Here is a 27,305-nt window from a genome sequence, read left to right on the forward strand (position 1 = left end):
GTATGCATGCCGCCTTCATCATTTTTGTCATATATACTATTATTTACTTGATTTTTTTATATTGCCGTTGAGCCACTTCTGACTGAAAGGTATCTCTAAAAGAGACTTTATATTACATTATACATGGAAAAGCAGAATCATGCTAAGAGGAAGGCAACTATTAATATGGCTAATAAAAAAAAGACCTTTCATGCTAGTTACCTTGTTTGTGTTAAGCTCCTAATCAGACGCCCTTTCTAGCTTTATTGGAAGGCACTTAGCCATCAGCAGAGAAACGTTAAAGACGTACCAGCCCCCAGACCAAGAATTGCCCCCAAATGTTCTCGGAAGGATTAAATGGGAGTTGAAAAGGGAAAAGTATTTTCACTATTTGAACATCATTTCATATCCTGTCTCTGTACAATGTAAAATCACTTCTGGTACAATCAACGGTATGCTTTCTACGTGTTGGGAAATACTCTTCTAACCTCAAGATAACAATTTTATCTTTCTGGGGTCTGTTCTATCCATTACCAGCATTAACTACGCTTCTACTGACCCCACATAAAAACCCAGGCAGGACAGAACAATGAATGGGCAGAACAAGTTCTACCTCCCTATCCTTAGGAATCATTTTGGGAGATTTCACTCTTATAACATCTATGAAGACACCAGTGTTTGTCTGAAACCATCAATCAAAAGGACCCTTGAATTGGGCCAGCAGGCTTAGAAATTTGTCTAAAATATCAATCATTCTCCACTAAGTTGAACAAACCGACTAAAAAACAATTCCCCAGCTGGATTCACAGTCCCAGAATTGTGTATGCAAATGAAAGCTCCATAGAAAATTCTCATAGGTGAATCTGTATTTGCATAAATGTGTTAGGAAGCCACCCTTCAACATCCCTATGAGCTTCTTTTGTTCTGTAAAGAAAGAAAGGGGTAAGTGACAGATATTTCAATTACAGAGAGGAAGTTCAAAAGTAGCGGTACTGTGGGGGGGAGACAATTTGGCAACAGGTAGTGGGACATCAGAGATCTCACACGAAGGAAAGGGGCGGAGCTCCCTCTTGGAGATTGGGTGAGCAGGGGGCCTTGGAAGTGTAACATGACTCCCCCCAACCCCAGATCTGCACTCACGATGACATTCATGTCATACCCAGAGTCTCTCCACCCCTTTCAGTGGACCACCCAAGTTCAAGAGCGCTAGGATGTCCCCAGACCATTGTCCTCATATCCTGCCACTGATTCGCATGTTCGGGTAGGACAGGATTCTGAAACGACTGAGAAGGTGGAGAGGAAGTGTCTGATTCCGGGATTCTGTAGCACAGATACAAGAACTTCTGAGTTTTGCCTTCAGTTACCCTTCATCTGTTTTTTTTACGTAAAAGTCAAATAAGGGGGCAATTCCCAAATGTTCTTAATTGTCATTGGTGCAGCAGTTTGGTAGCTCTCCCTGGCTCTTACCTCCATGTCTAGGAGAGTTTATTGATTTTCATTTTATTATCCTGTTGCCCAAAAAGATGGGAAAATAGGACCATTGAAGCTGACCGACCATATTCTGTCAATGAACCTTGTGCATTATTATAGGAGATGTGATTCTCATTCTTCTTGATTTTATTGAAACCTAGGACGGAAAAGAAGAAATCCAAAAACGATTCCAGAATGAAATATTATCTTCTAGTTTCGCTCTTAAAAAAATACAATGGTTACCAATTCTGGTTAATGCCTAGGTTCATTTCTCTATGTCTCAATTTTCCTTCCTATAAAAAAGAATTTTTTGGCTTAAAAAAGTGGAGAAGCCTGGAATTAATAAATGAAATCACTTTATTGTTATAAAGCATAAGGGTGTCAGCTTTCCCGGGCTGAATGTGAATCCTTTTTTCTTGGTTTCATCATATGCAGTGCCTCAGAATCACACTTTCTCACACGTCCCCCAAACTCTGGATGACGACACGCACGCAAGTCTGGGCATCGTTTAGAATGTTTCTGCCGTGCCCGGAAATGCCCCTCTCCCCACTTAGGGGCTGACCTTGTTTCCATTTCTAAGAAAGGGTTTGGCTGAAGTCAATCATCAATCCTGCTGATGTCATTCCAGTAGATGCTGGATTGCTTAATGACCCCACGCCGTTTTGATCTCCGATCTGTTGCTTGGTTACTTACACTTTAAGTGCTGTGGTACCCTGTCCAGCTCGTGGTTTCCCGGACGTTGGGCTCAGCTCATTCAGCCAAAGCTACGTGAGGGTTACAAAACAAAAAGCCCCCACATTCTGAAGTTCCGGAATGTCTCCCTCTTACTATCAAAAAGCGCAAGAAACATAGCATATAGCTTCAAGTGGTCAAATTTGTGTTATTTGCAGACCACCCTTTGGAGAGGCGGTATGCTATGTGGCAAGAATGCCAGCTAGGAGCCCAATTCCAGACCTGAGGCTGGCTGCACCCCTTAATTAATGTTGGGCAGGTCATGGGCCTCAGTTTCCCCATCCACGAAAAAGTGGGCATTGGACCCCCATCCAAGAAAAAGTGGGCAGATGGTCTCTACATCTCTTCCCAACATCAAAAATACTACGAAACTTCCTGAATTTTCCACACCCCAGTTTTACTGCTGGATTTTTCTTTTCTTGTCATCAGAAAATGTTGTCAAAGATCTGACATCCCTGGAATTGAAAGGGTTTATGTCACAAGCTCCCAGAGCAAAAATCACAAAGTGAAGATGCTTAAGATGAACAGGTTGGGGCAGATGGACTGAGTATTAACATCTGTAATGCTAGTATTCACTCGTCTCAAGGTAAATGGAGACTATCGTTATCCTAACTCTTCCTCTATCCCAGACTCAGGAGAAGGCAGAGTACGGGAAATAATAGCCCTGTCACTGAGGAAGCTGAATGTCCTGGAGTTGGACCTCAGCATGACTGCTCAGCGGGGGAGAGAGAGGAAAAGAGAGGAGGGAAGAGGGAGAGAGAGGGAGAGAGAGAGGGAGAGAGAGAAGGAGAGAGGAAGAGGGGAGAGAGGAAGAGGGGGAGAGACAGAGGGAGAGAAAAGGGGAAGGGAGAAAAGGAAGAGAGAGAGAAAATAGGGGTTGAATGAATAACATTTAAAGTGTTAAGTCAATGGCAGTGTATTCAATTACATCTAATTTGGAGATAGAGGCTACATCTAAACATGAAGAAATGGGGTTTGTGGGTCTCTCCCAACTGCAGACCCTGTTGCTGGGCCCCCATCCAGCCGTGTTATACTTACTTAGAGACTCCATCGGTGACCTCCGAAGCAGAGTGTGGGGGGCGAATTGGAGAACTTATACTTTAAATTGTATTGACTTTAACCCTTCTTTAATTCTGAATTTGGGTTAGTGCGACCATACACCTCCAGAATGTAAGCAGACAGGCACGCGTGGGAGGTGCATGTTCACACCGTTATTACTGAAGGGAACACCATCCAGTCACTAAAGACCAGCGGCCTCTGCAGTAATTAACGTTCTAACAGCCTCTCCTGATCGCCTTGATTCCTAATGACTCACTTACATAAACACAATCAATAATGGCCTATAGATATGGTTTCCAAAAAGGAAACTATCTTGACTTTTTCCAAGTTTTTCACACTGATCCATGGTCATAGTAGCACGTGTGGAAAATACAGAAAAGTTCAAAGGATAAAATTAACACGCATAACCCCCAACCTATGTTTATAAAAGACAGATCTTTGCCTTTTGAAATCTGGAGATCATTTGGACTTTTCTTTAACTCGATAGGGTGCTGAAAATTCACCCGCCACAGCAGCAGACCTCAAGGCAGACAAAGCCAACTTTGTGCCCCAGGAGACCCAAGGGGCAGCCAAGAATTCCACAGAAACACCAAAGGAAGGTGCTAAGCAAAAGGGGGGACCCTCCTCTCTGCCTCTGAGCAAACTGTTCTGGAAAAAGGTAAGTCCTATTCTCAAGGTGTGGAGAGTTCTTGGGATGACTTGAGCAATGATTTCTATTGAGCCAATCTGTGAATTCTACAATGTATGGAGTTTCTTTTTCCTCTCCAAAAATGACTCAACTAGCCATTGAGTTGAAAACTTACTGATTGACTCCTGGGAGGGATGAAATGGTAGAAACATGTGTTTCATGGGAAAGGAAGGGAAATGAGCAACCAGAACTTTTCATTCTTGGAATTGCTCTGCTTCATGACAAAGGGCTGTGGTATTGCATGATTTCATTTTCTTTCGAAAATCATGTATTATTTATTCCGCCTGGTTTCCCCTGAGTGAGAGGCTCTCTTGTTTCCCCAGCCAGATATAATCAGTCACCAGAAGCACCAGGTTTCATTGTTGGTTTGAAAAACCAAGGTGTCCACCAGTTTCCCACCGGGGCAAGCACACGCCACGCTCTGCGATAGGAAAATTCAAACCACAGTCTGATTTTTTTTTTTCCTGTCTAGAATTAAGGAGCAGCGCAAGGAAATGGTTTGGGTGGGGCTGAGTAATTCTGAGAGCTATCACTTGATCATCCTTGCTGAGTAAACCCCAGCTGCCACATGTTCCCAACTCCTGCCTATTTTCAACGTGGCCAAAAAATGAGCAAGACGTCATGGGTGAGGTGGGTGGTGGAGTATAATTCACAGCGCTGGGAAAATCCAATTTAGTAATTTCATCAGAATCCATGCCGCTTGGCCCGCAGGGCTGGGCAGGTGATAAGAACAGATGCCGCTGCGGAGTTAGTTTTATTCTCTTGTCCAGAATCCAGTGGGGTTTCTGACACCCTCCCCATGGGCTTCCCTGCTGTATGGAATTCTTCCTTCTCGATTCTGTCCAGAAACGAATTCCAACACGATGAAAACATTGGATGATGTCATCTGGCATTCGGGTCTAATCCTCTTCCCTCACCAACCACTGATGACTTATTTTTAAAAACCTTTTATCAGCAATATGGTGTAGGGGACAATTTTCAAGTGAGTAACATACATACGTGCGTGGCAAGGGAGATGAGTTAGGTGACCCATATTCAAACAGTTTTGTTTCGGTGTAAATGTATTTAAATTTAAAGTGTACTAGGCAAAATAGAACTGGCACATTAAGCTTGATTCGACATATATTTTATTCAGGGGGAGACTGTCTGTTTAAAAAGTAACCCAACTAAAAGGAAAGTGTTACATAAATAATGGTACTGATGTTAAGTAAGTAACGGTAAATTGGGGTCCTGCAAAAGCTGACACCAAGATGGAATTGATACGCAGAGATTCGCTGGAAGAAATGAGTGTGAAGGACAAAGGGGAAGGGCAGGAGGAGGTAGAGAGAGCCTGCCCTCCACAGGGCCAGTCAGACACCTGTGACCTGTCACCTGTCAGCTGTGACCTGTGATGGGAGCGAGGGAAGAAAGAGAGAGAAGGCTCCGCAGCCCAAGTGTGGGGTGAGCCGGAGGGAGGCCCAGAGCAGACAGCCTATTCCTGGAGTCCCGCGTTGGGCAGAAATGGCCCGGGCCTAGACTGGGAGCAGCCAGGGGGAGCACCGACCTCAGCATCACTGTGCTCTCCTGGATCATGAAGGCCTGACAGCCCTAGGCTGTCCCTACAGGGGAATCTGAGTGCCACACTCCCATGGCTGCCGCAGATGGCATGTACTACATGGCAAACACCACACAGGCGGTCGGCGAGGGGCAGATGTTTGAGGAACCCTTATGTCAGGGTTAAAAGTTTGCTGTTAGATCTGACTTTCAGTCCCAGTCCACTGGGATGAGCCTCAGTTTCCCAAGGTGTAAAATGCGAATCCTAACAGCACCTACCTCCTGGAAATGAAGCAAGAGGTAAATGAGATAACACCTCTGTGCCCAGTGAACATGGTGAGCTGCTGTTCCCGGGCGACCGTCTTGTGTGTGCTAAGGAGGCTGAGACGCCCACCAGGTCCACTTCCTTATCTCTCCGTACCAGCCAGTTTGGCAGGTGTCCAGGCTACTAAGCCTCCAGGTCTTTATCTCTCTTACCTTTGGGATCTACCAGGGGTATGTGGCTTGTCTTTGAAATTTAAGTTTTTCCGGTTGCAGATAAAAGGCAGAGCTACTTGACATTTATCTCCCTAATAAGGGAATTCTATTTACTGCAGTTTCACTCTTTTTTCAACAGTTATCTGGCTTTATTTCTTTAGTAGCTTATAAAAATAATGTTGTTCAGAGAAACTAAAACTACAGCATAAAACGAAATCGCATCTTACCTTCAGAAAGAATAACTCTCTCTAGAAGTAAAATGGGGAAGATTCACTCATGCGATGGTATTTCTAATCATTTTCTCTGCTAAACACTTTGTGTAAAGTGATCGGCATCGAACAGACGGCAGCGGGCAGACTGCTGACCTCTTGCGGTTTACGTTCTCGTGGGAAATGGAAGGGAGGTTTGGTTTTCTCTTCCTTAAATTAAGTTTTAGTTATTAAGTCATTCTTGAAAAAATTTTGAAAAAGAGAGAGAAGCACTAGAAAATTCTAATATTTCCAGTCACTAACCCATAGTCCAAAAAGCTCCAGACTTGGGTTCTGAGCAGATTCTCTGTGAACGTGTGCCAGGCACTAAAGGAGAACAGGAACCTGGCCTCTCGTTGTCCATGTTTGAGTCCTTATTCTAACTGGATATGTCAGCCGCTGCCGACATAAAGACGACACACAGAGGTCAGTGTGCAACGTACCAAAAAGTGCAAAATGAGTCTGCGTGGTTCTTGGACCCCGTCCCAAAATGCAATCAGTCGCCTAGTGTGAGATCATCTCCTTTTCTGTTCATCTCCAGTCCCTCTGGCGACATTCAGAAGCAAGTCTCTTCTTGATGTTAACAGGCACCTCTCACTGGGCTAACGCTTGCCAATCTCCCTTTTTAACAAAGACTTTATAATAATTAGAATTAATGAGCGTTTTTGTTGTAGTCACTGGAGCTGTTTCATGCCTACTTCTACTTACGGCAAGGATGTTGATATTACATTCACTAGAATGAGTTTTTCTTTTAAAATATATTCATGTAAATTAAAAAGTAGTCAATTTAAAGAAAAGTATCAAGTAAATACAAGTGGTACATGGGCAGGTAAAACATCGTGAAAATTGTGAAAATTGTGAAAACTGTCAAAGCTTGAGAAATGCTCAATTGGACTAAGTCCCCAAATAAGGAATGTTTTGCTGCAGAGAATAATTTCAAAATATGAAATAGCGAGTTCTCTTGGCACAGACAATATGTATAATGCCAGTTTTTGAAACATCAGAGAGATCTGGAAGTCTGCAACCATGAAGATCACGGGAACATCAGTGTCCAGAAGCAGCTCCTTCTCCTTCTCACCGTCACCTACCCCAGGTCCCCAGTGTCATCTGGAATGCGGTGAGCAGTCGATGGCCAGGAACTTTCCAGACACAGGAAACTGAAGACTCACTCAAGTCCCATTACAACCAACTGGGACAGGAAGGAAGTGTGGAAACCTAAAAACTGCTCTTCTGAAGTGGTGGGAGGACCTTCTCAGCCTAAAGTAGACAGTATATGGACCCTTGAAACGTTTGCAGGTCAAGTTTGAGGAGGCCTGCCTTTCCAAATATTGTCTCATTCTTTACCTGGTCATAATATTAAATAGCATGCAACTGGCCTCCAGGAGAATGGGTCTAATTCCAAGAAAGCTACACTTCCGGATGTTCTGGGATTTCTTGACAATCAGAAGCTTCCAGAAAACCCACCTCCTTTTCAAGGTGTTTGTGGCCAAGTAAGCTTCAGTATGAGAATAAGATCAATGGAAATAAATGATCCACAGTAAAGACCTCATCTAGAAAGAAAGCAAATCTGGTAATGGAGAAAGAAGCTCACACAGTCACACGTGTCCCTCCCCCCACCACCAAAAAAAGAAAATGTGTTTCTGATCCTGGAAGTCATTATGGCAGAAGTAAAACTTGGTCCTTGGAACCATTTCCACCACTTTTTAGTGGCACCGCCTTGGACTAGGGACTTCACCTCTCTGTGCCTCCATTTCTTGCTGAGTAAATGAGAATCACCGTACTTATCATTTGGATCTACATGAAGTGAGAAAATGCATGCAAAGCACCACATGTAAAGATGTATATGTAAATGTCAGTTCCCTTCTTCCCTCCCATTGGCTGTTTTGAAGGTAAAGACAAAAGCAGGACTTGGAACTAAATAGATATAGGGAAGAGTTCTTAACCTAGAATCTAAGAGATGAGATACAAGAGAGTCTCTGAACACCCTGAAATAATTTGCAAAATATTTTGCTCATGTTTATTGTCTGGGAAGACAGTCCAGACCCATCAAATGAATCTCAAAACGGTCTGTAAACAGCACCACCCCAAAAAAAAGTTTAAGAATGGCTACAGGATAGATGCAGAGATGAGTTCCGGGGCTGGAGCTTGTTACTGTTAAAATGATCGCGGCATTGGCTTTCGAGAGAATTGGGATAATCCCTCTCCTCTGTGGGGCAGGACAGAGAGTAACCGTGTTTGAACTTGGATGTGTTGGACCCCAGCCCACTACCCCTCCATAGACGTGTTTTCACTGATGGAGCCTTGACGTGGTGAACTTGGCCCCGACTGAGGGCTGATGTAAGAAGCAGCTTCTATGCTGGACTGTGCTATGGTCAGCCGAAGGCGGAGGACCCTGCTTATTAGTGCCCACTTGCTTCCCGAGGACCATGGGACGAATGTCTGTGGTCCTGCTACCAGAATTTTCCTGAGCAGCTCATGTGTTTTTACCTAGCAGTTCCCACACATTGTGTGATCGCCCATAGTTCCCTCTTTCCATCAGCTACTGGAAAATGTCCAGATAAACATGTTACTTACAGCCCGGACCGTGGTCTGTGTTTTCTGTCGCGGCCCCTTCCCTCGCTCCATCTGTATCCTGGCTGCATCTGGATGTTTATTTTCCCGCGGTAGCATCCAAACATACATAACATATATGATCTTACTACATAGTTTACACGTGTGTAAGCCTCCTTCCTTCAGGTTCTTTTAGGAACAGGCACACATCAGCAACGCCCAGCAATTGCGCCAGGGGGCTGTTTGCCCTGATGTCTGTAACATTCTGACTCTTGCTTTTGTTTTTGTCTTCCCTGTAGTCAATTAAAGAGGATTCAATCCCCACAGGTGCAGAGGAGCATGTAAGTGACACATTCGATGGCAGACTCATTCCATTCTCATCCTCTGCACGCTGCATCTCAGCCCGGAGTCCTGTGCTCTTGCATGCTCTCGGGGTTATCCATCTGCTGTAGACTCTTTCACCCTTTCAAGGGACCGGGGACCCCTAGGGCACGACTGCGGATGGGTGTTCGTAATGCCCATTGAGTCAGTGCAGACTAAATGCAAAATCGGCACACACACTTTTGTAATCTGTTGTCCTTCAGGGGCTGAAAGAGTCTACTAAACATAGGAACATCCTTATACTTCCTTCAGGGGCAAGGATGCTGCACCCTCTGCCTCATTCCCCTCTGATTGCTTCTTCCACCTGTGCGGGCACAACAATGCAGATTCTCTACTAACTGTGGGGGGTACCCAGGACAGGTAGCTGCCCCAGGCACGAGAGCGCCTTGCTGCAACACACACTGAGACTGTTGGTCTGCGAGTCTACACCTGAGAGACGGAGGTTAAGCTTCCCTGTCTATTGGGCCTTTATCTTCTAGGGCCATGGCCAAAGCTTTCAGCCAGTGCACTCAGGTCTGAAGGAGGTGGCTCCAAATGAGACGCCGCGAGAATGTATCTTTTCAGAACATCTGCCAGAGAGTGAATAAATTGGCCCCGTGTGTTTCAGACCCAAACAGCAGCTCTCTGCTCTGAAAGAAGTGGAAGTCTTGGGGATATTTTATGAGTGGGGATAAGTGGATCCGCAGGCCCTCAAAACAGAAACTGATCCCTATTGTTATGCCAAAGCAAAATATATCCCACACTTTCTAGGTGTTTCTTGTTTACTTGCCATGGATAGGGCTTGTGTTTTTGTTTTCACTCAGTTGCTAGAACCGAACAGATGTTGAAAATCTAAGTATGTTCCTGAAATATTGTCTGCGATGGGGAATGGAAATTAGAATGTCTTTGTTATAATTCTTGTTAAGATGATCTTTGAAATCTGCTTCATTGTTGTTGTTTTGCCATCTCTTCCCCCTCCCCCTTCCCTCCATCCCTCCATCCCTCCCTCTCTTTCTTCCTTCCTTCTTTGGCATTCCTTTGCTTCTCTCTCTCCCTCCCTCCCTCCAAGCTTCATAGTTAAGCAAAACTCACATCTCTCATAATTCCACAAGGTTCTCATCAATTTCCTGCTATACCTAGAGAGTCAGCATTCTGTTTGCCTGCAAGGAGGAGTTCCATGAGTCTTCCTCCCACAAACTTCACATTAAAAACTGTGGCTTAAACTGGAGCACCCATTAGCTTTGTGGTCCTGAGGTTTTTCACAGAGAAACTTCCTTTGGATGTTTGCAGTTGGTAGCTGCCGGTCTCCCAGGTCTCTGGGATGCAGTGCTAATCTCTAATGGGCAGATTTCTGGTGTGACGTTTAAGGCAGGAATAGAAGCATGAGTTGAATTATTGATACCCAAGATAAACACAAAAGCTGCTAGAGAAGTGAAAGAAAGCAAAATATTTTCTCAACAAAATACAGAAGCATTATAAAAATTGCTTTAAATTGCTTAGCCCCAGAAATAGTGTTTCTATTTTTAAGCTTCAACATTTCATCTTCTAACAGCCTATTAGTTGGAAGGAATGAAGCCGAAACGTTGCAATCTTGGCCCCATCATCCCTAGGCCATGCCACCTCTTGGGCCTCGGCTTATTCATCTCTTCAATGGCCATAATGATTTTACCCACCCCTTAGATTCTAGTGAAAATTAAGTGAATAAATGCATGTAATGCCCGTACTTCAGTGCTGAAGCACAGGAAGAAAGAACTCCGTAATTTGGGGTCGGCAAACTGCAGCTCCTGGACCAGCTGCGACCCATCACCTGTGGTATACGGTTCGTGAGCTAAGAATGGTTTTACATTTTTGAACAGTTGCAAAAATCAAATGAAGAATAATATCTCGTGACACTTGAAAATTAGACAAAATTCAAATGTCAGTGTTTATGAGTAAAGTTTTATTAGAGTCCAGCCACGCCCATTGCCTTGTGTAGAGTCTATGGCTGGGTACGTGCCAAACCTGTCGAGTTCGGCAATCGTGACAGAGCCCTTTGCGGAGGAGGTGTGCTGGCCCTGCAGTCTTCTTCAGTTACAACATTATGAATAAGTGTTCCCCATAGTCAATAATTATGTTTCCTCCCGAAATTATACATCTCACAGCTGACCCAGTGCCCATGGGGAGGGGGGAGTGTGTACCAATTTCTTCCTCCCAAACAAAAGAGACAGCATTAGTCCAAACAGTGTGTACGACTCTAAACCTTCCGAACTTGGCAGTCAGGTGTTCTGAACTATATTGTGAAAGTTCCTTAACGGGTGACTTACGTTGGATACAATGTGGTTGAGTTTATTCTGTTCAATTTCTCTACCACGAGTTTCTGGACCAGTCTATCATGCAGTGGGAAGCAAAGGACAGAGAGCGATTCCAACATTCCCTAAAGTTTTTCATGAAAAGAAAAATGAGGCTGTTGACGTCCATGGAAGTTCAGCACTTTCCTAGGATGAACTTCTGGTCCTATCAGAAGTAAAATCTACCTACCTGACCACAGAAGTTTTGAATCTTTCCGTTGTAGGCTGTTAGTTAATGTTTTAACTAAGGGGAAAAACATCTTTTCTTCCGAATGACCTACTAGAGTAAGGAAACACGTATTTCTGTTGTTTGTCCCTCTTAGTAAGGAACCTCTCCGTTCCAAGTGGAAAAAAAAAAAAAAACCCTCAACCTGGATTAAAAACGAAAGTGGTATTTATTGGCTGTCATCAGTAGGAAGTAGAATTCATTTCAAATAAATCTTCACTCAGGGCTCTCCCTAGGCCCAGCCTTCCTGGGCTGGCTATCGTTTCAGGTTTCCAACATCGTATCACCCAGTGCAGAGTAAAGGAGAGATTCATCGAGTAGCAGCCCTCTCTGTCCTCAGTTTGTTCCCTGACATCTGTTCAAATGGGTTCCCATGCTCTATTAGTCAGCTTTTGCTAGGTTATGCTGCAGTAACAAGCAAGCCCCAAGTTTCACTGGCTTTCGACAGCAAAGATGCTTTTTTTCCCTCACGCATGCTGCATGTCAGCAGTAATTTGGCTGGGGGGATCCTCATGGCCTTTTCCTACTGCGATGTAGATGGAAAGAGCAGCCCCTTTGACAAGGACTTACAGTTGTAATGGCAGAGAGAAAATAGAGCCTTGAGTGAAACTTGAAACGGCTCCAAAAACTTCCATTCGGTCATGGTTTCCATCTTGTCTACTCATGTTCCATTTGCCAAAGCAAGTCACACGGCAGTGAGCACAGCTAGTTAATTCCTTTACAGGAAGAGGCAGTGAATAATCAGGAAAATAATGCATTTTGTCACATGCTGCCACCCCTGAACCCATGTGGTCGAAGAGCTAGGCTATGCTGATTGGCTTAGACTTGCTCAACTGACTTCATTCAAAATACACAGTCTTCAAGTTAGGGAGGGTTGTTTTCCCCAAAACCAAACTAGGTGCTGTGAATAGAATGAGGGAGAATCGCCACTGGGTAGAAAAATAAAATCTCTACAAGGTCTTTGTAATCAAATAATTGTGTTATGAACCAAATCAGAAAGAATCTAAAACAGATTCTAAAATACAAACTTTTACTACCAATATTATTATGTTGTATGTGAAATTTAAGTGGAGGAAATTGATCTGGCTATAAGTCAGTTTCCAAAACCCACAGCTCTAGTAAAAACTGTGCAAATCAAATGCATTTTAAGAGTAAGTATGGAATAATATTTGAGGCAAAAAGTGAAAATATATTTTACCAAAATGTGTATCATTGTGCAACGTCTAATATTCCCTATTGGCATTAAGGAAAAGGGATTTAATTCTAAATTAGAGTACAGATCTGATTTTAATTATGTCCATTAAAACATGCAGATGCCATCATTTGTTCTAAATAAGGAACAACTTTTTCCAAAGCCATGGCCTGGAAGGAAATTGAAAAACTAGCCAAATAAAAATGAAATTCTTATGTCTCTCATGTAAATAAGCTCCTAATTTAGCTCAGATCCTTCTGGGTTTCCCCACTGGGTTTTCCTTGGCTGCTGAAAGCCCACTTCTTGGGAGTCCTTTTTATTTTAAGGAATGGACTCTGGTCTAGGATGATGAGTTGACACCTGTCAACCTTAAGAAAGACCAAGCACCCAGACCACTGGCAATCTGATAAGGTTGATTTAGAAGGTATTGCCATACAATTGGGTCATTTTATTTTGTAATTTTCCCTCCAGGCCTTCACACACAAACAGAATGTGCCGCCTCAAAGACAGAATAATTCTGAACCAGAGAGAGTAAGTCAGATTCTGTTCGTATTTACCCAAGGACCCTTTCTCATTTCTCTACCTTTCTTTCTTTGATCTTAGGCAAGGCTGGCAACTACTACCCATGCCCCCAATATTTGATTGTGATTAGTCTAAGCCAATAATTCCATATTCTTTACCAGTAATTAGCTGAGGAGTAAAAATATGACCTACTTTTGGCCAATGAAATATACCCTGGGGTAGGGGATTAAAGCACAGAAGTTCATTTGGAACAAATCTTTGGCTGTGATCTTCCTTCCTTCTTAGGACAATTGGGTGAAGGATGTGATGCCTGGACCTGCAGCAGCTACTTTATACCCATTAGGTAGCAAATAAAGGGATAAAAATCCAGCATGCCAAGGATGGCAGAGCCAAAGGATAGAAAGAACCCAAGTTCTTGAGAATGTATGGAGCCACTAAACCAATCCCAGAACTTCCAACTTTGAAACACTTTGTTCCATGTCATTATTGATCAAGTCACTATTAGATATTCAGTTACTGGTAGACAACTTCATCCACATTGAAATTGCTGCTTACCCGAGGTGTGACTTTGGCCGGTCATTCAACCATTCAGATTCTTTATCTTCAGACAGAGATAATATTATCTGCTCTTATCTCTGAAACTATTTACTGAGGTTGTATAATAGAACTACCTTGTACAGTATCAGTCACAATAACAGGTAGTTATTAGTATCATCTCTAAATAGTGCATATGTGTGTTGGGCGATTCCAGATAATCCACGCCCATGGAGTGGAATACCTCTCATAACAGCCCAAGTAACAAGCAGTAGCATTAACTAAGAGCTTCCTGTGTACCAGGCAGTGTTCTGGGAACTTTACATGCATTGCCTGATTTGATTCTGAAAACAACTTTCTGATGTATATGTTGTTCCCATTGAAAAATGAGAAAATACAAGCATAGCCATGCTGAATGGGGACCTTGGATTACTCAAAGCCCCTGTGGGGGACAGAGTCCAGATTTAAACCCAGGCAGGCTGGTGCTAGAAGCTACGCTCCTAATCACTACGTCAGCTGCCTGCATTTCAGCCTCACCTCCGGGACCCTTACGGCTGAAGCTTATTTTTCAGAAATGCAGTTGAATTAAACCAGGCCTACATGGGCAAGTCCACGTTCACATCTGACTGCCAGCCCCAGGCTCTCATTTGGCTCCAGCATGAGCCTGAGGTCTGCACCTAAAGCCAGAACCGGGCCACAGACCCCGCAGCGAGCCCTCCTCACCAACACGTCTCATTGGGCTGGTCCAGTGCTGTGATTCTTTGGACACCTTTAGGTGCAGTGACTTGTCATTTGCTTGGTAGAGTCCCCACCGCTCCCTTTTGTCTTCTGTCTGGTCAGTCCAGGCTGAGATCACCTTCTTGGCTCCTGGGGACTTTCAAGCTTGTCACACCCCCAACCTAGATCTTTGTCTGCAAAGCGAAAATGCTAGAAGTTGTGTCAGTATTTTATGAAACAAAAGGTGGGGAAAGACAGCTGTGACTTCATGGCCTTATTTCAGGGTGGCCCTGAAAGCTGATTTGTTGATGGGCAGGCACCTTCCTGCTTCCGTTGACAATGCAGAGAGGAAGGGTCCTTCTCAATGGGATCATTTGGGTCATTTTCAAAGCAATGGTGTATTCTGAATTAAAGGACAAGAAGGCGGTTTCTCCACAAGCATACTGTGCTTTTGGAGAGAAGTCAGTCCCCTTCCCCTACTCCCTGGCAGCAAGGACAAGGGTCTGAGGAAGCTGGGGTCTGGCACCAGGAAAAACTCTGAGGCAGGGAATAGCAAATCAATATGTCAAGGGCCAGATAGTCAATATTTTAGCAAGCCACATACAATCTCTGGTGGCTGTCTTTCATCTTTTAAAAATGTGTTATAACCCTTTAAAAATGTAAAATCCATTCTTAGCTTGGAGGCCATCCCCAAACAGATTCAGGGATGGCTTTGGCAGTGATTTGCCAATCCCTGCCAGAGGAAACAAACAAACAAACAAAAAATTGTGAAACCCTCTCCAGGCCCGTTAAGGCTATCCCGTTGCAGGGGCTGAAGCAATTGCAGAACCTGGCCCAGAAGTGAGGCCATGTGAAAGAGTCCGTGTCGGGATGAGAGTGCAGGTGAATCAGACCTCGGGCTATGTCCCATGGCTGCCCCCTTTCCCGCCATTGACGTTCAAGGGACACTGAGCTCACTGGACACTTCGCTGGGGGCCATAAGCAACTTAGCCAGAGTTTTCATGCCAAGTTCATTTCTCTTCTGAAAGCAGGAACTTCAGTCAAGCAACAAAGGCAAATGACTGGTCTGGGGTGCGGTGGGAAATGAGTTAACAAGGAGTCTATTCATGGCGTGGCTTTCTCATTATCCTTTCTGCATGGAGGACAGTCTCTCACAGTTGCAGGGACCTAAGATATGGAGGAAGTTGTCATGGTTACCATCTCTAAAGCTGGACCCTTAAGGGAATGATTACCCCGATCTGTACGCAGGCCAGGTGTAATTTACCTTTATGGCAGACCATAGGGGTGGGCCTTTTAGATGGAAGGGGTTTTGAGCATGCTCCGAGGGGCAGTCCCCAAAGGGACTTCCTGTCTAAGCCTTGTACCTTCGTGGGGCAGGGGGCTTGCCTCCAAGTCAGTCTATTTGGCAGCTGTTCAGACACTGGCTGAGAGAGCCCCTCACACATCATGAGCTCTGCTTCTTGAAGATGAGGATGTGCCTCCGTGGAAATGGTCATAGATTCCAACCTGTTGCTACCAGGTGGACAAAGGGCCAACTAGGACTTCATAAAACAGGGTTGGGGGGAATGGTTTTTTTTTTCACTGTCTTATTACCTGGCAAAATGATCCAGGTGGTGTGTGACTCACCAGTAGAGGCTATAAAGTCCGAGGAAGTAGACTCAGCCCTACAAACGGTGGATCTCAACGAAGAGGGAGAGGCCAGCCCTGAACCCACGGAAGTGAAACTCAGAAGAGAAGAACGCAGACCACCGAGAACCTCCCTGATGACGTTTCTCAGACAAATGGTAAGCCCCTTGCTTCCACCACAAAAAGACTGAAAAGGCTGGCTCAGCTTCAGAGAGTAAAACCCCACGTCACGCGTGTGTGAGATATCATTATAGATGGTATAGATGCACATGGATTGTGCCGTGAGAAAATTCCCTGTTACACTTCGCATTCAATCATACAGAAAATCTCAGTTCATTTCTAATATGTCATAACCTTTCACTAACCTCGGCTAACTCCTTTTTTAACAAAGAAGGGGCTGGCCTCACGTCCTGAGTGTGGGCAGACAACTGTGTGCACCTAGGAGTTAAAATTGTTGCTTACTTTTCATTCTCTTTCTTTTTAAAGGGTCCCCCTGCTTATGGCAAATAATACTGTTTTTCTTATTCTGGCAATGACATGAAGTTTCCTTTGAAAATACATTTAGTGACCAAAAGCACATAGGCATTTTTAAAGGATTAAGTAGTGAATAATCGAGGTTGCATTTTGATGCTGGAAAACCTCTGAAGGTGATGTGAGAATACCGCCGACTGGGGCAGAGCTGACTTGTAGATCATTGAAATAAGAAAAGGAGGACGTAGCTTTCTAATAATGAGTATTATAACTTGGTGGATGAATTTGCCATGGTTTTAGTTTATCTAGAATGGAAAGAATGTGGGAAGACATCTTATGGTATCTCTGAAGAGTCATGCATATTAATTATCTAAAGATCCAAGAACTTAAATAATACAGTGAATAAAACCCGAATCAGTCAGAAGACGAAGCCCAAAAACATGTTATGATGAGATCGGCACGTTCCGGGTCATGCGGCCTTCCCAAAAATGCATATAAAAGGCCATTGGTTTAATTCTCTTTTAATGAAAAACAAGAATTTCATTATAGTGGGCCTTTGTTTTCCGGAGTATTTAGGAATGTAATCCTTTGAGAGAGCAACTCTGATTGCACAGGCCCAACCTGTTAAGGAATTCTTCCTAGTCCAGAAAACAACACAAAACACCACCCTGGCCAGTGGGAGTTGAGGCAAATTAGAAATAACTCCATGAGATATCGTTGACAGGCATCCTTTTCTCTCGTTGCTGGGCTCCCATGGAGTAAGACGCGTAGGGTAAGGAGTGGGCCTGGAGCCCCATCTGTATTCCTGGCCATTTACTCTGCAGTTTGGCACTGGAAATGGGGATCGGGATTTGAGATATTTTTTTAAGCCAACATTTGCACAATGTCAGGAAAGAAAACGACACTGGGCCTGAATCTGGAAACCCATCTGCATTACAAATGGGATCCCCAAATAGCTCCTCATAGCACTGAATGCCATGCAGCTATCCCGTTTTTGAGTAGAGTTGAGAGATATAAAAACAGAATGACTTTCTCTTCCAAATAACCAACACGATACTTTTCATGTAAAAGAGGAAAATACAGGAGACTCCAAATAAATCGTGAAAGACATGTAAACCATCCATTCAAAACAAACCCTTACATTCTAAAGAGGCCCCACATCACTTAAAGTCACCCTCCAGAGCATCCATTAGGTGTTGTCTGGTGATATTTTCTAGTAGAAACTGGGTAACTCTGAACTGTTAGGGAAACACAACTGGAAACCGAAGGCCTTGGGAACTGACTTCCATAGGCTCGGGAGAGAGGGAGAAGAGGACACATCTTTTCCGAAGCAGACTTCAGTGGATTCTTCGTGTCAGGTCTCCCAGTGTCCATTGTTCCTATTGCCCAATACAAGGGTGATACCTGAGAGCTAGAACATGGTTCCTTTCAATGTGTAAACACCAAAGTTCCCATGACTGTTGGGATTTCCCCGAAAATTCCAGATATCCTAATGATCCACGCCATGCATTTGTTTTGTTTTCACTACAGCATTATATCACTATTGTGGTTAATTCAAATCCATGGAAGAGTTGGGTTTTCCAGTGTACCACAATCCCCACTACTCCCTATTGTCACACCGGGCCCAGCTCACTCATTTATGTGCCTGGCCCTATCCCTGTGGTTATTTGAGTTTGCAACCCCTGCTACAGAGCCACCTCATTCTTTGTAACAACTTCATCGAATCACATTGTCTGGATTTATGGTACTCGGATTACCCATTCTCTCTATTCATGGTCAATTGGTCTGTTTCCAACTTGTTGTATTTCATTCATTCCGTTTGACAAATAACTATTGAGCACCCACCTTATTCCAGGCACTAGTGATACAGCAGTGAGCATAAACAGACCTGGTTTCTTGTCCTCATGGAGAATAAAGCCTAACGCAGAAAACAGACATTTAAGTGTAATTCGCCACCATACTCAGTGAGCACACGCCGTGTGTCTTCCACACGAGACCTCGGCTGCTGCACTCACCTGCAGGAGCACCCTTGTACCCCCACTTTCATGCCTCTGTGCTCATATCCCCCTACTGTAGACGCCTGGAAGTCAGCTCCAGCAATTACTTTGAGGAAAGACGTTCAGGCTACATTTCATGGCCTCCAAACTAATCTAAAGTCTTTGCATTTATGCAGGAAGGAGGAAATAACTGGCTTAAGGGCTTGAAAGTAGAGACAGGGTCTAGTCCATCACTATGGGCTACTAATTTATTTAGCAAAATAAGGGAATGTTTCAACTGATTTTAGGTATTGTTACAAATATAGTTCTTTTTTAAATCATTGATTTAATAGAAGAGAAAACTCAGTTGTGAATGCATCTCCCTTGCTCTGCAATCTGGCCTCCATTCCTCTGGTCATTGATTTTCTACCTTCCAGTCTTTGCCTCCCCCAGCTTTCCCCCACATAGTGTGTTTACAATCCCGTGACCAAGTGACTCTTGGCTGAGTGTTTATTTTTAATAAATGCATTGCCCTGTTCATTTCGAAAGAGAACTATTCCATTCCAGAAATTAACCTCATAAAAGTAAAAAGAGGAAGAAGATCGCTGTTTCAAGTAATTTTATTTCAGGGAAGAGAAAATAGAGTCACATGAGCCCTTTCGTCACACCCAGCGCAGGTAGACAGAATGGGCCACAAAAACCCTACAGGCTCCTACAGATTTTCAAAATAATTGCAAGGACGCGCTACCTCACATCTGTCATGCCCTAAATAAAAAAAGATTCTTCTGTGCATTAATGCAACTGTACGTCAAGAAATTGGATAGTGGGAGCGTTAGTGTATTTTTATCAAGAGAGTGGGTAGAGAACTATATTCGTGTACCCACAACGCAGGTAGGCAGATGAACTCATAAAAGCGGTAGATGGGAATCTGGAGACAGACTTATCATTCGTCGACATTAATAGCACCTTGTACTGGGAAGGTACTTGCCTCCTCCGAACTTGTGCCACATACGTTGTTCACTTTAGTCCTCCTCCGTTCTGCTTAGACCAGAGTTGCGTAAGAAACTCTACTAGGTGAGAAAGACGGTGGGCTTCAATATGGAGCAAAGCAAAGGCTGAAATGAGGAGACAGCCATGAAATCAGAGGTTTTTTGTTGACTGCATTCAATCTAGTAAGTCCAAGAAATCCTGTTGAAATTTACACCATCTGGAAGTAAACAAAGACAGTGGTTTGTAATGGTAATTATAAAACGGAAGTCTTCTAGCCAAAGTTCTAGATCTCAAATCCTCCCCTGAATATTACCCATGAGTACTGAGCTGCTCTCTAAGGAAGGGTTTCTGAAAGCAGCACTTGTTCGGGCGATTTCTGTCCTCACCAGTGCCTTGCACTCCTTTCTACCCTTAAAGGGGAATCTGCCCTTCTCAGTTATTAATAGTAATAATAATAATAGCTACCACTTATTTATTGCATGCAAATGGCATGGCTGGCAGTGTGCTAATAAGCACAGTACATGTATCAACTCACTGATTAACATGAAAACCCCATAAAACGAACACTCCCCCCTACCCTGCTGCATGGATGGGGGCAAGGAGACTCGGGTCTAAGTCATCTGCCCAAGGTCACAGAGCTGCTAACTGGCAAAGCCAAACTCAAGTTTTTGTTGATTCCAAATCCCCCCCCCACCGCCCCGTGTTCAATTGTGTGATTTCTGCTTCCTGTGCTCCTGGGGGCTGGTTTCCTTTGAGAGTAAACGGACACAGAACCGAAGCTCCATTTGGGTGGCTCGCTTAGCCGTGTGTTTTATGTCTTGGGCTGACCTGAAATTCCCTGACGTTACACTTACTTGAAATGACAAGGCGAAAGAGAGGAACTAATACAGGACTGACATGAAGCTTGGGCACAGTGTTCCGAAGGTCCCTGTCACTCGAATGAGACTGACCTCCGCTGTGTAATTTTGTCTGAATTGTCCGATTTCATCTCAAGTGAGCGTCTTAGTAAAACACAACATCTGGACTCATAGCTTTTGTTTATCCTGGACATTTCGAGCAGGTCCTGTTCCCTGAATTTGCTGGAATGAGGCTGATCTAGTAAACGCTGTTGCTGATGTACTCATGCTGAATTAAAATGGCATCCCAATTCTTCTTGTGAATCTCAGCGTCAGTTGCATTAGACCTCCAGCAAAATACACTTTCTTTTTTTCATATTCAGCCTTTAATTCTATTCAGGCCTTCAGCAAATTGGATAAGGCTCATCCACACTGAGGAGGACAATCTGCTTTACTCCGTCTACCAATTCAAATGTTAATCTCATCCAGAAACAATCTCACAGACATGCCCGAAATAACACTTAACAGAATATCTGGGCACCCCATGGCCCAGTCGAGTTGACACATAGATCAAAATACACTTTCGTTCCTTCCAAGAAAAATGGGAACTGACCACCAGACATCTCCACTAGAATTTTGAGTATCCAAGAGGTATACGTATTGGAGATGGTTCAAACATTCCTCAGCATATCAAGCTGTAGGAATGCATGACCCAAGAAAAGAAATAGAAAATGATGTTATTAATATGCAAGGCCTGGATGTCACATCCTGGCCCCATCTGCACGCCGCAGGTCAGATGAACCGACCTGCTTCCCCTGTGATGCTCGGGAACCAAGATTAACCCCATGCAGAAAGTTGCTCAGTATCACATTGGAAAATTGCTGCAATTACTTCACGGTCCCCAGACTCTTCTTCCAAAGATGCGTCTCTGAGAGAATTTTAATCTCTTTAAACAGGAACTCTGCTATTTCCGACAGCTGGAAAAAATAAGTTTCTGTGGTTATCATCCTTTTAATACAGATCCCAGCAGGAACGAGCCTAATCTGTCTCTGAAAGAGAGCTCTGCCCAGAGGGAAGAAGGAAAAGAGAGAGAAAACGAAGGAGGGAGGGAGGAAGGAGAGAATGAATGAAGGAGGAAGGAAGGAAGGAAGGAGAACAGGAAGGAAAAAAGGAAGGAAGGGCCGCTAAATGTCACCAATGGAAGGCTACCAATGGTTTAAGTGATTCATCTATTTTTATTTTTTCCAGTTTTATTGAGATGTAATTGACATATAGCACTGTAAGAGTCCCAGGTGTACAGCATAAAGGTTACACTTACATACCTTGCGAAGTGATCACCACACTAAGTTTAGCTAACATGCATCCTCACACAGATACAATAAAAAGAAATGGGCGGGGAAGGGGGGGAATGTTTCTTCTTGGAATGAGAACTCTGAGGACTTTTTCACAACATTCCCATACAGCAGTGGTAACTGTAGTCATCACGCTGTACCTTCCATTCCTGGTATTTATTTACCTTATAACCGGACACCTGGTAACTTATTTACGGTATCTTACAACTAGACACTTATATGTTTTGACCACCTGTTTGTTCATTGATTCATTCATTCGATAAGGTCAAACACCTCCTGGTTCCCATATTAGTATTTTCATCACCATTTATTTATCCCAGGATTACCTAACCCCGGAGTTTAAGACTTTTGTCGTTGTTATTTTGGGAGGCCCACACTTGAATTTAATGAGACTCTGGCTGCAGACCGCGTGGAAATTGTCTGTCTCATAAACAACCCACTTCCACTCGGTCTTCCATTCGTCTTGATCAGAACCCCAACAACGAATGACTACGGCCACCCATATCAGAACTTCCTTTGCGTTCTTCGTTTTGCTGTGCCTATGATAGCTGAAAGGCCATTGTCTGTTTGTTATTTTAGTCAGTGAAAGGGGATGGAGGGACCACCCACTCAGAAGAAATAAATGGGAAAGACTCCAGCTACCAAGTAAGTGACCTGTGAACTTGGTTTGGTGGTGGGTTTAGCTGGCACGCTCTCGGTTCTTTCTGGCCTCATTTCCAACGCAGTGCTCAGCCACGCCAGCTCTCTGGGTTGCTGCCAGTGCTGCCCAGCACTAACTCGGGCTCTGCAGATACAGGTGTGGACGAGCCAGAGCTCCTCAGCTATTTCGTATTACAGAGCTCCCTCTTCTCCACCTGGAAAACTCCTTCTTGTCCTTTAAGTCCTGACCAAAACGTCACAGAGGGGCTCGATTCAACAAGGATTTCCTGAGCGTCCCAATCTACACCTGGCACACAGGCCCACACAGTCTCTCTGGAAGAGTCACCTCTGGCGATATTAAACCAGGGCAACCCATGTGCCCGGGACTTTCCTGGTTTTAAACCTGTAAGTTCAGTGTCCCGGTACCCTCTCACTCCCAGATCAACCAGGACGATGGTCCCCTGATGTTTGGCATTTCACATGGGCCTGACACAATGTCGCATAGGTGTTTCCATTGCCTTGAGATATGAGTTCTTTTATTACCCCCATACCGATGAGGAAGTTGAAAGATGGAAGTTTATTCCAGGCCATCCAGCAAGGATGCGACACCAGGTCCTTCTGACTCCAGATGCTAAGTTCCTAACTACTCACCTCATCTTAAAATCTTCCACGCAACAAAAGCACTTAGCGAGCTGTTTGAACAGGGTCACTGGTTTCTGGCCCTACTGAAGAGCCTCGTGGTGGGAGCCCCCGGCTCATTCGGAGGTGAGTATCTGCTCAGGGCAGACCGTTGTACTCGAACATCTGTATCTTGGCACTTGCTACAACTTAGGCAGCTGGGACCCAGCAGAAATATTCACAACAAGTGGCTGCAGGACAGTTTGAACAGCTTCTCCCATGCAACGGCCGTCTGATGCTTCCCGCGAGGAGTTCTGCCCTGCAGGGGGCTGCAACCTGCAAGGACCTCGGGCAGAGAGCCTTCTCTGCCTTCTCACTTCTGTCTAAGGGGTGTGCTTAATCCACGGGTGTGAGTGACAGTTCTCTGGTTGCTGCCTTCTCAATGCAACTGCCACTTTGTCATAGGATTTCTGGACCTGGGGAGAGTACATAACTGTATGAATGAGAGGTTGTAAGCATGTATCCAGTAGGTCAAACGTGGCCCACAGGGGTACTTGTGCTGTGGTTGTTTGCCATGAACAGGGCTGGAAAACGTTAGAAGTCAATATTTAAGAATGGATACATTTTGCATTTACAAATTTCAGTTTGAAGTTTTCATTGAAAAAACCAGGTCTGACAACACTGGACTGGAATCCCACACAGCATCTCCCAGCTGGGTTCGAGCAACTATTTAGACAGGGCATGTGACATTCCGTTCACCACAGTCCCCGCTACTGCAGCCTGTCTCCCTAACATCAAAGACAGCATTGCTTGAACTAGAGAAATATTTCCTTGGCCCTATGTTGGTTTCACAACTGAGGGAATAGGTTTCCGTGGGATTATTCTTATCCCTAGCCTCGGTCAGGGTTTTATTTTATCTGTCTGGCCCCCACAGGCATTTCAGTTCAAGTAAAATGTGGGGAAAAGGCTTTTATTTCCTCATAGATTTTTTCATTATCTGTAATTTGCCCAGCATTTTCTAAAATTTTGGGTTTTAAAGCCCCATCCCTCCAAATTGTAGGAACCAAGTAGGATTGTAAACTTTTCACCTTGACGTAAAAAGCTGTGAGTTCAAAACTAAAAATAAAACAATAATCTTCTTTATCACTGTTTTATGAAGCAAAAGGACAAATTCACACCAGAAATCAAGATAGACATAAAGAAAAGTTATCCTCAAGAAAAGTTACATGTGGTTGCAAAGGAAGAGACCCTCTCAAAACTGGTGCAAGCATGGTGGGCATCAGGAACAGACAGATCCAGGGGCACGTGCAATGCCATCAGTATGCCGGCCCTCTCTCTCCCTTCATCTCTCAGTTTTCCTCTGTGTTAGCTAGCTTATAGAGCAGATTTTTTCCAGGAAATGACAGTGCCTTTGGAAGCGCCAGGCTTTTATCTTTAAACCCAACAGAAAAGGAGCAGAACTCTCTCTTGGTTGTTTTAGAAAAAGCTCTGAGAATAGCTCAGTATTTCATCTGTTAGCCATTCTGAACCAACCACAGCAGCCCAATCACCAGCAGTGTTCTGATTGGCCAGGCCTGAGTCACGTGTTCTTGTCCAGGGCAACAGTAATCACTTTTCCTAAATTTCAAGGAATAGATGAGAGAGAGGAGTGGTCCCCAAGGAAAACGGGGGTTCTAGTACCAGAAGTAGGCGGAAGAATGCTTGCTGGGAAAGCATGAAATTATTAACGAATGATTCGATGAATAACTAATGTCCCCTACTGTGACCTTGTACGGTAATAAGTATTCGAGCATTTTTTTTCTTCCTTTCACCCAGGACTCAAGAAAACGTAGACACACCACCCCACATTAAACACCTCTGTTCTAACACGTGTATCCACCCGCTGTTGAGAGTTTCTTGCAGCCCCTAAGACGCATTTTGTTTGCACTTGCTGCAGACCTCCGACTCCTCGGAGAAGGCCGTCGTGCCAGCAGAGCCGGAGCCAGCCGGAGCGAGCCAGAAGGGCAAAGAGGGCTCCTCGAAGGACAAGAAGATGCTGGCCGAGACCAACAAGCAGAGGAGCAGCAAGCAGGAAGCCAAAGAGCCGGCCCCGTGTGCGTGTGCGTGTGCGGAGGCCGCCAGGGCGGAGGCCAACGCGCTGCAGAACAGGGACAAGCCCCAGAAGAGGCCCGAGAAGCGGAGGCAGTCTCTCGGGGGCTTCTTCAAGGGCCTGGTAGGTGAATCTTTCAGCATTTCTTTCTGGGCTCTCGGGCCAGCAGTGTGATTCCCACCTCCAGGGAGGGGACCAATTGGCTAGGGGCTGGCCAGATGGTTGTCAAACAATATTTATTGAGCACTTGCTGTGTGCCAGGCACTGCGCTAGGTACAGAGAGCAAGGTGGACAGAGGCATTGCTGCCTGGAGGCAGCAATCAGGGCAGGGTTGATAGGGGAGGGGTGCAGAGTCTGGGAAGAGCTAGGAGGTAGAAGGCAGGTGTGTAAGGGGATCCTGAGGGTGAGGACGTGGCCTGCAGTTGGATTTGAGAGGAGCCTCTGAAGGTAGAATGTGTTCCAGGCAGAGGGATGACAGGTGCCCAGGTGTGCTGGAGAGGCAGCAGAGCACTGAAGGTCAGTCTGTCTAGGAGAGAGAGAGCAAGGACAAGGAGATGTCCGCAAGGTCAGGGGGTGATGAGAGGCATCAACGTTTATCTGGGGCCAAGGGGAGTCTTGAAGAATTTAAACCAGGGAAGATGCTCTAGGCCCGACCCTGCAGGCTGGGTGTACAGCGGTGACTAAAACGTAGTTCCTTCCCTCCAGGGAAGCCCAGTCAGGGGTGAGTGCAGGTCAGACATTAAGTAATTAATCAGCCTCTGCGTTCTTTATTTCTGTCTATTTGGTTCTTTGCTCCCCCACCCAGACGATCGATGGGGCTTTGGGAGGGTAGTGACCTTACCCGTCACGGGCAGACGTGCTGTCCTCCCCAGTGTTGTGGCTAGAACACAGTAGACACTCTGTGTTTGTTGGATGGACGGATGGACGGATGGATGGGAAGATGGATGGAGGAGTTGGATGGATGGATAGATGAAATGAAATAGGACACTAGGAAACGTTTCATTGTATTTGGGAGGATGTAAATCCTGGCACCTGAGAAATGTCTGAAGGGTCCGCACTCAGAAGATAAGGCGATCCAGCATAAACGAGGAGGAGAAACAAGTGGTATCAGACCTAGGACACAGGGGAGTGTGGGTTGAGCCAGGAGAGCAAGGCAAGGAGATGACACGGACACCCGTCGTGGGGCCAACGCACTGGGGTCCCCCTTCATGCTGCCATAAAGTCGGGGCAGTTAGGTGAAGCACGCCGCCCTAAACGTACCTGGTCATTCATAATTATTCCGCCCCACGAATATCCAGCAGGCAGAGGACGGTGCGGGCGATGGTCCCTTCGGCCCAGGTGTGGGCTTCAGAGCTGCACCTCCAGAAATCCTATTTCTGGAAGTGAGGAATGTCAGTTCCCAAGAGTCAAGTTTATGATCGATGACGTCATATTACTCTCTAGTCTCTGTGCCCTTGAGTATGCAGTGGGCCCAACTCATACGTGAGACAGTGTCCACAGTCACAACTGAAGACTGTTTGGGAAGGTGGACCCCAGCCTACCGCTGAGTCCCCAGAGCCTCAGGTGCAAGGCCCTTCTCCAGTTTCACAGAAACGATGACAAAGGGAGAGTGACCAGCAGAGGGGGAGGCTGCATGAAGGCTGATCACCAGCAGTTGGGGGAGTTCTTGAAATACTTGTCTCCATGCTCAGCTCTAGCTCCTTGCGGAGTGTGAACCCTAGTCATCCTTTCTCAGTCATTCTCAAACCAGCCGTGCATTCATGCTTGGTTACCTGCCAAGCTCCAGTGCCCTGGGCGGTGAGTAGTGTGGGGAGGGCTGTGTCCCAGAAAGGTTCAGAGCTCACAGCCCCAGGGCCCCCCTTTCAGTACGGCATGCTGTCCTCGTCATCTTTGTATCCCCAGAGACTAACACGGTGTTACTGTGTACAGTAGGGGCTCCATATGCGTATATAGTACACTATATGTGACCCTGTGCCAGCCTATGCTGTGTATACTCTGCTGCATTGTGTTACATGACAGTATGTGCATATGCTAGATTATATATCCTTCCCCATAGTACAATCTACTGCTCCACCCATACTGTATATTGTATGT

The 27,305-nt window shown here is 45.0% G+C and overlaps 1 protein-coding gene across 14 annotated transcripts in view; it reads left to right on the forward strand.

The window, feature by feature from the left end:
- Positions 1–27,305, forward strand: part of BCAS1 (brain enriched myelin associated protein 1) — a 79,599-nt gene that overhangs the window by 43,935 nt on the left and 8,359 nt on the right. For 4 of the 14 annotated variants that reach the window (XM_053926381.2, XM_053926380.2, XM_053926385.2 and 1 more), the window contains 6 exons: positions 3,728–3,898; positions 9,036–9,077; positions 13,313–13,372; positions 16,225–16,398; positions 22,445–22,510; positions 25,059–25,334. In XM_053926381.2, the coding sequence (XP_053782356.1) occupies positions 3,728–3,898; positions 9,036–9,077; positions 13,313–13,372; positions 16,225–16,398; positions 22,445–22,510; positions 25,059–25,334 (789 nt within the window). The remainder of the gene's footprint in view (positions 1–3,727; positions 3,899–9,035; positions 9,078–13,312; positions 13,373–16,224; positions 16,399–22,444; positions 22,511–25,058; positions 25,335–27,305) is intronic. The other 10 variants (XM_045194599.3, XM_045194602.3, XM_053926386.2 and 7 more) reach the window with 6 other exon arrangements.

Source organism: Desmodus rotundus, chromosome 6 (assembly GCF_022682495.2).
Source record: "Desmodus rotundus isolate HL8 chromosome 6, HLdesRot8A.1, whole genome shotgun sequence".
NCBI lineage: Eukaryota > Metazoa > Chordata > Mammalia > Chiroptera > Phyllostomidae > Desmodus > Desmodus rotundus.